Below are 12911 nucleotides of genomic sequence, written 5' to 3' on the forward strand. Positions count from 1 at the left end.
TCATCCCTTAAAGCGCTAATTCTAGAAAACAATCTATAATCTACTAGAACCAGCCCAAGCTAGTGATGACTACAAGTCCCATGATGCAAAGCAGAGCCTGGACCAGTGCTGCCCGTAGTTCTTCCTAGGAACTGTAATCTGATCACCTGTGCGACAAACTGGGAGGTTTCTCAGTTAGTTTATAAAAATAAACCCCCATTTCTCAGTTAGTTTATAAAAATAAAGCTAGGGCAGAGAAGGTAGAATTCTCACCACAAAACAAGGCCCAACCCGGCTCCCAAAGAGCCCTGTCGGGACAACTCCAGTCCGCGCCTCTGGGGTTGGGGGGTTATCGAGCGGGGAGGGAAGATAAAAAGAAAAAAAAAAAAAAAAAAATCGCCCTTGCGTGACGTCACTTCCGGGAGAGGCGGCCGGGCTTGGCCCCACCCTCCACCTCGCTAGGATCCGGGGCCGGACAGCCAGGGTTGAACCCGGCTGAGGCTGGGAGCCGCTGCTTTGGGGGCGGAAAGTCACGTGAGACTTCTTGGTCCTGTGGGTGGAGAGGAAAAGCTGCAGTTAAGGAGGGTCGGATTTAACCGTCACAGGGAAGTGCGCTCAAACGGAATCGCGGAGTGGGCTGAGGTAGGGACAAGGCAGCGGGCGCTGTTCTGGGCGCTCATGCGAGTGACACCTGCACCCCCGTGGCTGGCGGGCGGCGGGCGGACTCCACCGGAGGGTGGAGGGGCCCCGCGGGAGCCTCCGGGCCATCCTCAGGCCACCGCAGACTCCGCCGAGCGTGTGGGAGGCGCTGGCCTCGCACCGGGCGGCGGAGGTGGCTCCGTCTTGGGGCTCCTGGGAGCCCCGGGAGCAGAGGGTCTCCCCGTCCACTGAGCCGAAGACCCGTGGACTGCTCTGACACCGACCAGGCGCTCCTAGGGTCGAGCTGCGCCTGGGTTTCTCCACTTTTCTCTCGCCCACCCACTTCTCTCTCCTACCGCGTTGCTCAGGCTCGGGCCACCTCACCTGACCGAGCTTTTCCAGTGTAGGACGAAGATGTTAGTCCTTGGAGCATCTCCATGCTAAGGCAAAAGTGAAGACGCTATTAATGATCCCAATACATTTTCTTAAAAGTTTGGGTAGCGCTCACTGCTTTGCACGTCAGTGATTGTATTGATACGCGTCCTCTCTCCCCAGCCCTGGGGCCTCAGGTAGTTGGGTGGCAAGGGCAGGGCTATCCCACAGGCCTTGAAAAGGATAAGATTTCAGACTTTTATTTACTTCTTTTGGGGGGAGGCCATCAAGCAGAGCCGAGGAGCAGTGAATCAGCAGTTCAAGTTTCTTGAATCTTTGATGATGAGGAAGGTTGCCCAGAGCCACGTGCTGGATTAAAAAAATCTTACTTCAGCATCTTTCCAAGTCCGGGCGGCTCTGTGCCTACCTTTCTCACCAGCAGAGTTGCCTAGATGTAGTTAAGATAGGCAGGCCCCCCCTTGTTATGTGTCATTTCACAACTCTGTAGTTATTACAATTTCTTAGTTTATTATTTAACAACTTGGTGGTAAACCTTTTCTTCATTGTATAACTATGAGATTCTGAGACAAGATAAACCAGTCCTTTTGACAACAGGGATTACTGGGTATGAGTGATAAGGATTTGTTAAGTTCCCTCAGTTTCTGGCATAGTAGCATTACTGATGATCTGGAAACTATGAAGAACATTTTAACTTTCAATCATTTCATCTTGTTGGATGTAAGTTTGGGTCTTACTTGATTAATTTAATTTGACCACTTTTTTTCAAATACATTTGATCCTGGGTTTAATAAACTTACCTTAAGAACAATTGATATTTACCTTGTAGCATCTAAGCTTGTGGTTCACTGTTACTACTCTGGGTAATTCTTTAGAGTTTCACTAATTAAAAGGAAATGTGAATAATTCTCCCTTTCTTTTCTCCCCTCCTTCCCTCCTTGTACTGTATGGGGAGCTGTCAGGACCCTAAGTAGACAATAAAGCTTCAGAAAGTCTTTACCACACTTCCTGTTCCCAACTCTAATGTATAGATGATATCAGATTAAAATGAACATTACAGAAATCTATCACAAGGAAAGAAAGTGAAGATTAAAAAGGATGACATGTAATATGAAGGTCAAGAAAAAGAGTGTGGAGTAATTCTGCTCTCTTTACCTTGCAAATGGGAATCCTTAGAGATGATATCTTGGGATTAAATGAAGAGGTTTGAGGTGTGTGTTCATTCCAAATGAAGTAATGGAGTGTCACAAAATCAAAAGAAATGGATGTGAACATTCTGAGGTTTTTTTGGATAATACTCCAAATTAAAGACTAACCTTTCAATATGTTCTTCTCGTTTTTAGATAGTGAATTCCTAAGAAGAAAATAATGGATTTCATATTAGTTGTTCTCTGAGTGTTTGGACTCAGCATTGTGCAGGTTTTTTGCAAAGGCCAAAAGAAGATGGCAACTCCTTATGTCCCAGTTCCTATGCCCATAGGGAACTCTGCTTCCAGTTTTGCAACCAACAGAAACCAAAGAAGCTCTTCTTTTGGGAGTATCTCAACAAGCTCAAACTCTTCCAGAGGCCAGTTAGAGGACTCAAATATGGGTAATTTTAAACAGACAAGTGTACCCGATCAAATGGATAGTACTTCATCTGTGTGTAGCAGTCCCCTTATTAGGACTAAATTTACAGGTGCAGATTCTTCCATTGAGTATTCTGCTAGACCAAGAGAAAGTGAAGAACAAAATCCTGAAACAGTATATTTGGAAGATAGACCTTCTACACCTACTATACTAGGTTATGAAGTGATGGAAGAAAGAGCTAAATTTACTGTGAGTATTGACTTCTGCTGTACATCAGTAGAAAGTGAAAAATTGACTAACCTGTGTTCTATATATGAGTTAAATTGTTACCTGTCTTATAATTTCTTGAACATAAAATTCGAGTAGTTTTTACACCTGTAAATTCTGTCATGCTATAGTAAACTTCATTTTACTTGAATGAATTTTTACAAACCAGACACATCTGTGAAACTAGCACACAGATCAAGAAACAGAACATTACCAGCATCCAAACAGCAGCCCCCCACCATGCTCTCTGTCAGTCAATACCCACTCTCCTGATAGCCTGCATTAATTTTGCCTATTTTTCTACTTTATGCAAATGGAATTACAGAATATGTACTCTTGGTTATGGTCTCCAGCATTGTGTTTGTAAGATCCATCCTTAATCTTGCATGTGATTGTAGGTAGCTCATTTTTATTACTGATAGTATTCCTCTATGTGAATATACTACAATTTATCTATTGTACTGTTGAAGAACATATGGATAACTTCTAGTTTGGGCTCTTACAAATGCTACTGCTATGAACTTTTTAGTATTTATCACTCATTAAACACATTAACACATTTCTGTTTTACATCTGCCTAGGAGTAAAATTGCTGGATCATATACCTAGCTTTAAAAGATACGAACAATGTGTCAGAGTAGTTGTACTAGTTTATACTCCTTTAAGCAGTGTATGAGTGTTCCAGTCACCACACCTGCCCAACATGTGGTATTTTTTCATCTTTTTCAACTATTATTTTCTATCCCGGTGGGGAGAGTCATATCACATTGTGGTCTTCATTTGCATTTTTATTGACTAATTAAATTGAAGACTTTTTGGGCCATTGGATATTCTCTTTTGTGAAGTGTCTGTTCAAGACCTTTATTCATTTTTCTTTGGAAGAGTTTTTCCCACTTTGATTTATAATTTTCTATGCATTTTGGACAAATTCTGTGTTAGAGCTTACATTGTGACTCTAACATTATCTCTTTGATAATAGTCACAATGTATGATAATCCCTGTGGCTTGCCTTTTCACTTAATGATGCATAAGATAAACAAAAATTTATAGTTTTAATATAGTCCAATTTATTAATTTTTCTTTTATGGTCAGCACTTTTTAAAATTACTCCCAGCTTACAAAGATGTTGTCCTATGTTTTCTTCTAAAAGCTTTCTTGTTGGACCTTCCACATTTAGATCTGTAAACTCACTGGAATTGATTTTTGTCCATGGTGTGAAACAAGGGTCAAGATACTTTTTTTGCCTCCATATGGGATCAAGTAATCAGGCTTTTATTGAAAAAAACACTCTCTCTACATTTGCACTGTTGCCTATGTCATAAATCAGGCAACCATTTAAATATATGGGTTTGTTTCTGTGTTCCATTTTTCCCTCATTTGCCAATTCCACATTGTCTTTAATTACTAATGCATTATGAGAGGCCTTGATACCTGTTAGTTTAAGTAATCTAGCTTTGTTGTTCTTCAGAATTGTCTTGGCTATCCTTGACTCTTTGTTCTGGGATTATATTGACTCTATAGACTGATCTAAAGAGATCTGACATTTTTACAATGCTGAGTCTCTGAATCTAAACCTAATCCATTTACTGAAGTCTTTAACGTCCTTTTGTAGTTCTCAGAGCGGAGGTCTTAGGTTTTTTGTTAGAGGTTTTTTGTTTTTTGTTAAGTAATCTCTATACCCAATGTGGGGCTTGAACTCATGACCCTGAGATTAAGAGTCACATACTCTACTAACTGAGCCAGCCAGGCGCCCTCTAGTTAGATTTATTTCCAAGTATGTATGTTGTTTGATGTTCTTGATACTTTGTTCTGTTTTCTGTTTATTCATTGCTAGTTTATATATTTTGGTCTTATGTATCAATGTGTGTTTATGTATCCAGAGACCTTGCTAAATACACTTATAATTGAAATAGTTTGTTCTTCCTCTTGGATTTTCTTGATGTAAAGTTTTTATGTTTAGTTCAATATTTCATGCTGTAAGCCTACAAGCAGTATAGAAGGACCTCTGAGAAAACAATTGTTGAGATAATTTTTGTTGTCTTTAGGGAAATGTTTAATTTTTAAAAAGTTTTTTATCTGAGTATATTTGACACACAATGTTACAGGTATACAACATAGTGATTCCCCTTCTCTATACATTATGCTATGCTCACTGTAGGTGTCGCTACCCTTTGTCACCACATAACACTATTGCAGTAGCACTGACTATTTTTGCTCTGCTGTACCTTTTTTCCCTATGACTTATTCATCCATAACTGAAGTCCTGTATCTCCCACTCCCCTTCACCCATTTTGCACTTTCCCCTACCCCCTTCCTCTGACAGTCACCAGTTTGTTCTCTGTATTTACAGATCTGATTCTGCTTTTTGTTTATTTGTTTTGTTTTTTAGATTCCACATATGAGTAAAATCATACGGTATTTGTCTTTCTCACTCTGACTTATTTCACTTACATTATACCCTCTAGGTTTATTCATGTTGTTGCAGATGGCAAGATCTCATCCTTTTTTGTGGCTGCATGATATTCCAGTGTGTATGTGTGTGTATGTGTGTACCCACACCACATTTTCTTTATCCATTCATCTATCAGTGGACACTTAGGTTACATCCATATCTTGGCTATTGTAAATAATGCTGCAGGAAACCTAGGGGTGCAAATACCTTTTTGAATTAGTGTGTTCATTTTCTTTGGGTAAATACCCAGAAGTGGAATGACTGGATCATATGGTAATTCTATTTTTAATTTTTTTATTTTTTTTTTCTATTTTTTTCTATTTTTAATTTTTTGAGGAAACTTCATACTGTTTTCCTCAGTGGATGCATCAAATTTACATTCCCACCAACAGTGTATAGGGTTGCTTTTTCTCCACATCTTTGGTAACACTTGTTATTCCTTATCTTTTTTTATTTTAGCCACTCTGACAGATATAAAATGCTATCTCATTCTGGTTTTGATTTGCATCTCCCTGATGATTAGTGATGTTGATCATCTTTTCTTTTGTCTGTTGGCCATCTGTGTGTCTTCTTTGGAAAAAATGTCTATTCAGGTCCTCTGCCCATTTTTAATTGGATTATTTGTGGGTTTTCTTGGTGTGGATCTTTATATATTTTGGATATTAACCCCTTATCAGATACATCATTTGCAAATATCTTCTCTCATTCAGTAGGTTGTTTTTTAGGTTTTTTTTTCATGGTTTCCTTTGCTTTGCAAAAGTTTCTTATTTTTATGTAGTCCCAGTAGTTTGTTTTAGCTTTTATTTCCCCTGCCTCAAGAGACATATCTAGAAAAATGTTGCTAAGGCTGATGTCAGAAAAATTACTGCATGTGTTCTCTTTTTTTATGGGTTCAGGTCTCACATTTAGGGCTTTAATCCGTTCTGAGTTTATTTTTGTGTAAGGTCTTAGAGAGTGATACAGTTTCTTTCTTTGACATGTTGCTGTCCAGTTTTCCAAGCACCATTTATTGAAGAGACTATCTTTTTCCCATTGTATATTCTTGCCTCCTTTGTCATAGATTAATTGACTGTATAAGCATGGGTTTATTTCTGGGCTCTCTATTCTGTTCTATTGGTTTATGTGTCTATTTTTGTGCCAGTACTATTTGTTTTGATTAGTACAGCTTTGTAGTATATCTTGAAATCTGGAATTGTGATACCTCCAGTTTTGTTCTTTCTCAAAGTGCTTTGACCATGCAGAGTCTTTTGTGATTCTAAACAAATTTTAGGATTATTTGGTCTAGTTCTGTGGAAAATGCTATTGGTATTTTGATAGGGATTGCACTGAATCTGTAGATAGCTTTAGGTAGTATGGACATTTTAACACCATTAATTCTTTCAATTCATGAGCATGGAATATCTTTCCATTTATTTGTGTTGTCTTTAATTTCTTTCATCAGTGTTTTATAGTTTTCAAAATTCAAGTCTTTAACTTCTTATTTCTAGGTATTTTATTCTGTTCGGCACAATTGTAAATAGAATTGTTTTCTTAATTTCTCTTTCTGCTACTTTGTTATTAGTATATAGAAACACAACCAAAAAAAAAAAAAAACCCAACCAATTTCTGTGTATTTAATATTGTATCCTGCAACTTTACAGGATTTATTACTTCTAGTAGTTTTTTGGTGGAATCTTTAAGGTTTTCTGCATACTGTATCATTTCATCTGCAAATAGTGACAATTTAACTTCTTCCTTACCATTGTTTCTTTTTCTCTGATTGCTGTGGCTAGCACTTCTAGTACTTTGTTGAATTAAAGTGACAAGAGTGGACATTCTTGTCTTGTTCCTGATCTTAGCTCTGTTTTTCACCATTAAGTATGATGTTAGCTCTGGGTTTTTCAGATATGGGCTTTATTATGTTGAGGCATGTTTTTTTCTAAACCTTTTCTGTTGAGAATTTTTATCATGAATAGATGTTGAATTTTGTCAGATGCTTTTTCTGCATCTATTGAAGTGATCATATGATTTTTATCCTTCATGTTGTTGATGTGCTATATCACACTGATTTGCAAATGTTGAACCATTCTTGCATCCCCAGAATAAATCTCACTTGATTATAGTGAATGATCCTTACAATGTGTTGTTTAATGCAATTTGTTAATATTTTGTTGATGATTTTTAGCATCTATGTACAACTGAGATAATTTATGAAGAGAGACATCTTTAGAGTTAAATTATCATAAGACTGATGATGTGATGGGAAATTTGCATGGACCTGACTTTTTTTGGAAATTATGATAAACTGGTGGCCCATTTTCTTACATTGACCTACCTTATGCTGGATGAGCATTCATTGAAATGATGTGTGTGAAAATACAAGTTCATAGGCAAATTTAAGGCAGCTATACATAAAGTCTTTAAAAACACTTTAGAGGGGGCGCCTGGGTGGCTCATTTGGTTAAGCGACTGCCTTCGGCTCAGGTCATGATCCTGGAGTCCCGGGATCGAGTCCCACATTGGGCTCCCTGTTCAGCGGGAAGTCTGCTTCTCCCTCTGACCCTCTTCCCACTCGTGCTCTCTATCTCTCATTCTCTTTCTCTCAAATAAATAAATAAAATCTTGAAAAAGAAATAAAAACACTTTAGAGGAAGAAGTAAATAATGGGTATGAAGTTATTACTATTCATTTATTCATTTAATTCATGTTGGGGGTACCTATTGTGTGTCATGCACTCTTTTAGGTAATAGTGGTACAGCAACTCAAATGAATGAATGATAGATGAGTAAGCATTTTAAAATGCTGGTATGTCATAGGTGGTAAGTGGTATAAAGAGAAATAAAAGAGTGAAGGGAGATAGTTTCCCCGCAACTGGAGTTGCAATTTAAATAACATTGTCAGTCATGGCCTCACAGAAAAGATGTTAGCACTAAGAGGCAATGAGCCACGAGAATATCTGGGGGAAGAACCTTCCTGACAGGTGAGACAACGCAGAGGCCCTTGTGGCTGACAGCAGAAGCAGCCATGGGGAAAGGTGTAAGAACTGAAATAACAGGTAAAGACAAGGGAGTATGACACACAGATCAGGTAGAGCATGTAGGCCATTGTAAGGCCATTAGATTTTACTCTGCACAAGATGGCAATCTTTGAAAAGGTTTTAAAGGAAGTGTTACATGATCTGACTTAAGGTTTAAAGACTCATCTGGCTGCTGAGTTAAGACTAGATTTTGTGGAGGAAGGAATGGAAACAGGAAGTATTAAGTTCTTCCAGTAATCCACGGAAGACATGATGGTGGTGTGGACAGGGTGGTGGAAGAAGTCCTAAGAAGTGATCAGATTCTGGGGATATTTTGAAGGTAAAACCTTTAGATGTGGGATAAAGAGAAATCAACGATGATCCCAAAGTTTTTGGGTGAACAGTAGGGTTGCTGTTTAATTCGGTGGCAGGTTTTGAGGGCAAGATCAGGATTTGTTTTTGGACATGCTAGGCTTGAGATGTCTAGTAGACATCAAAATGGAGATGTCAGGTGTGTGTATATATGTGCATGTGTGTCCCAAGCTTATGTATTATGTATATGTATGTAAATATAAGTTGAGTTTAGGGGAGAGGTCTGAGCTGAATATACACGTTAGGGAGTCTTAGGTTTGTAAGATAATTTTTTTCTAGGTATATTTCTTTGAATTGAGCTCTTAACTGAATAAAATATTAGGAATGACTGGTAAGTTCTTGTCATTAGCGTGTCAAGCCTTTGAAAAGTGTTTAAGAACAAAAGTGACTAGGAGGGGTGATAAGTCAGTTTGGGAAGGAGCCATGAGGTGGGCTTCTTCAAGTGGTAATGTTTTGTTTCTTGTACTTGGTACTAGTTACATGAGTGTGTTTGTTTTATGAAAATTCATCAAGTTGTATACTAATGATTTTTGTGCTTTTCTGTATGTATTCTGTAATTAGGTGTGTGCTCCTGCATAATTTACTTAAAAATCCTATAATAAGGGCTATATAAAAAGCACAAAGTAGTGTATACTAAGTTTCCAGTAAAGAGTAGAAACCATAACTACTGTTAGAACATAGAAGAGGGAATGATCAGTAGTGTCCATAAACTTTTCATTGAAAGTACTACTTACACAAGTAGAAACATAGGAGAGCTTTCTAGAGAAGATAAAACACAAAAATCTGTACTTTGTCTTTACTAGAGAAATAGGAGTGCTCAGGGGCCACTGGAGAAAAACTTGAAAGGAGGATTCATTTTTTAAAACAGGAAAATAAAGTCAATATGGATTATGGGTAGATAAACCTTATTATCATATGAAGTTGACTTTTATTATGCATCAGTTATTCATACTCAAACGTTTTGAAGTCAGGTTATTCCTTTTGTTTCTATTAGTAACTCCTAAAAAGAATGTTTCATTAGTATCCCCTTTACAATTATCTTAGATAAGGACTTTCTGCAGACTTTAAAGGATATCCAAATAATCTTCCTCATCTTTATATGTTACAAAGATGAATTATTTATATTTACTTCAAAGCTAAAGGAGTCATCCTTAACCCTTGCTGATTCTCCCCCTTAAAAGCTGAAAGACAGTGGTCCTGGGTGGCTCAGTTGGTTAGGCGGCTGCCTTCGGCTCAGGTCATGATCCCAGGGTCCTGGGATCGAGCCCCATGTCAGGATCCCTGCTCAGCGGGGAACCTGCTTCTCCCTCTCCCTCTGCTGCTCCCCCTGCTTGCGCTCTCTCTCTCTCTGTCAAATAAATAAATAAAATATTTTTTTAAAAAAAAGCTGAAAGAGAGGTCTGTAAGGAAGAAAAATAAGGATGATCTAGTACCTAAACAATGAGTCTTCTCTACAGCATCCAGTAAGACTAGGTGAGCCACAAATGTGAGTCATCTTTGTAATTTAAAATTTCCTTGTAGCCATGTTTAAAAAAGTGAAAAGAACAAATGAAATTATATTTAATAATATATTTTATTTAATCCAAAGCCATTTTAATGAAGTATTTTTACATCTTTTTTTTTTTGTTCTCAGTCTTTTAAATCTGGTGTGTATTTACACTCACAGCACATGTCAGGATTTGTCACATTTCAAGTTTTCAGTAGCCAACTTGTGGCTAGAGAGCAACTCCACAGGGCAACTGTGTCTCTCTCTGTCAAATAAATAAATAAAATATTTTAAAAAAGAAAAGAAAAAGAAACAAATCTTGCTTTTGGTGCCTACATTGATTATTTGTACATTTGATGTTCCAAATGATTTCTTTTTTTTTTTAAGATTTTTATTTATTTTTTGACAGAGAGAGAGAGACAGCAAGAGAGGGAACACAAGCAGGGGGAGTGGGAGAGGGAGAAGCAGACTTCCCTGCTGAGCAATGAGCCCGATGTGGGGCTCAATCCCAGGACCCTGGGATCATGACCTGAGCTGAAGGCAGATGCTAAATGACTGAGCCACCCAGGTGCCCCAAATGATTTCTGATATTTTTTACATACTAATTGTTATGACCTGGGTTGTCAAGTAAAAGTTTTAAAAATATTTGGTTTGGTTTGAAATTTTAAATATCTTTATATACATTTTTTTTCACCTCTCTCTCTCTCTCTCTCTCTCTCTCTCTCTGCATAGGTATATAAAATACTAGTAAAGAAAACCCCAGAAGAAAGTTGGGTAGTTTTCAGAAGATACACTGACTTCTCTAGACTTAATGATAAAGTAAGTACTTTAATAAATCTAAAACGGACTTTTCAGTTTCAAATTATTATCTGTTCCTGACAGTTCTACTGTTAAATATTTGTGGGTTCTCCTTGTTAGCTATCTGAGTGAAGTCAAATTTTGCTAGTTCCTAAGAAAATTAACTATTTTATTTCATTTTAATAGCCTAAAGACCCATCTTTACACATAACTTCCTTTTTTTAGAAACAAAAAATTATTTTTAGTATAAAAGTATGAAAATCTTAAAACTGCTAACAGAAATATAAATGATTATATGGGGGCACCTGGGTGGCTCAGTCGTTAAGTGTCTGCCTTCATCTCAGGTCATGATCCCAGGGTCCTGGGATCGAGCCCCGCATCGGGCTCCCTGCTCGGCGGGAAGCCTGCTTCTCCCTCTCCCACTCCCCCTGCTTGTGTTCCTGCTCTCGCTATCTCTGTCTCTGTCAAATAAATAAATAAAATCTTTAAAAATAAATAAATAAATAAAATGATTATATAATCTTGTGAATTTGATAAAGGTGTGTATGATTCCCCAAATCATATGACTATAAGGGAATGAACAACAAAAAATATTTCTAACATAGTGTATTAGTTTTCTATTGCTGTTAACAAATTACCACAAACTTTGTGACCTAAAACATACCTGTTTTTTATCTAGTGATTTAGGTGCGCTCAGCTGGGTTTGCCACTTAGGGTTAAAGTCAAAGTCAAGCTGTTGGCTAGACTGGGCTCTTCTCTGGAGGCTCTGAGAAAGTTCAGCTTTTGGGTTCATTTAGGTTGTTGGCAGAGTTCAGTTTCTTGTAGTTCTAAGACCAGGGTCCCCATTTCCTTGCTGGTTGTCAGCCAGAGGTTGTTCTTAGTTCATAGAGTGCTGTCCAGTCTTTGCACATGGCCCCTGCACCTTCAAAGTCAGCAGTAGCAGGTCAAGTCCTTTTTGTGTTTTGAATCTCTCTGACTTTCTCTTCTGCCATCAGCCAGGGGGAAAACTAGACTTTTAAAGGGCTCATGATAAGATCAGGCTTACCGAGATAATCTCTCTATTTTAAGGCCATTTGAAAAGTAACCCTAATTACGTCTGCATAATCTCTTTTAATGTGTGACATAACAGAATCACAGAAGCAACACCAGAGACAAAGATCATGGGGCCGTCTGGAAATCTGCTTACTGCACATATGAAACAAAGAAAATAATAAAAACCCTCAATATATTAAAAACTCTTAAAAGTAAATTAGAGTAAACCCAAAAGTAGAAAATACTACAAATTATGTGAACAAGGCAAACCACAGAAGAAATATAAGTGACCAATAAATTTGGAAAACATTTGATATCACAAGGACTCAAAGGAAAATTAAGAAACTATTTTTCACCCATCATGTTAACAGACATTTAAGTGGTATTATCCATTGTTGGAAATATGAATCTTCCTAGGGGACACAACTTCCTAAAGTTGTGCATAATTTTGATACAATAATCACATTTCTGGGATTTATCCAATATAAGAAATCATGGATATGGACAATATTTAGCTCTAAGGATACTTTTCACTGTTTTATTCACTGTTCTTTTCTTTGTGTTTTAATTTGTTTTTAATAGTTAAAAATTAGAACCAACCTAAATTTGGGGAATTGATAGGGAATTGATTGAGTAAATTGCAGTACGAATATAGTAAAGAAAGAGCTGAGATATCCACAGAGCTAGAGGGAAATCAATTGAGGCAGGTGAGGGTGGTAGTATTTTAGAAACCAGGAGCATTTCTCCAAAAGAAGAAAGTGGTTTATGATGTTTCTAAGAGGCTAAGTAACCTTGGATTTTGTCTTTGGATCAGAAATCACCCACTAATTTTGACAGGTGTTTAGTAGAGGAAACTTTACTGGTCCTATTTTCTGCCATCTGCCACCTTCACTCTCAAAACTTCTAAAGTTAGTATATCCTTATCATTTTTG

The 12911-nt window shown here is 37.6% G+C and overlaps 1 protein-coding gene across 3 annotated transcripts in view; it reads left to right on the forward strand.

Annotated features, from left to right (window-relative positions):
• The first annotated feature begins 459 nt into the window (after positions 1–459).
• SNX16 (sorting nexin 16) overlaps positions 460–12911 on the forward strand; it is a 39990-nt gene continuing 27538 nt past the window's right edge. Inside the window, exons 1-4 of one of the 3 annotated variants that reach the window (XM_028108763.2) lie at positions 460–621; positions 2352–2599; positions 2687–2826; positions 10882–10968. In XM_028108763.2, the coding sequence (XP_027964564.1) occupies positions 2452–2599; positions 2687–2826; positions 10882–10968 (375 nt within the window). In that variant the 5' untranslated portion in view covers positions 460–621; positions 2352–2451. Of the gene's footprint in view, positions 622–2351; positions 2827–10881; positions 10969–12911 lie in introns of all 3 variants that reach the window. The other 2 variants (XM_028108772.2, XM_088023125.1) reach the window with 2 other exon arrangements.

This window comes from Eumetopias jubatus, unplaced genomic scaffold (assembly GCF_037043125.1).
Source record: "Eumetopias jubatus isolate StellerSeaLion01/CBP00866 unplaced genomic scaffold, mEumJub1_p1.0 scaffold_4, whole genome shotgun sequence".
Taxonomy (NCBI): domain Eukaryota; kingdom Metazoa; phylum Chordata; class Mammalia; order Carnivora; family Otariidae; genus Eumetopias; species Eumetopias jubatus.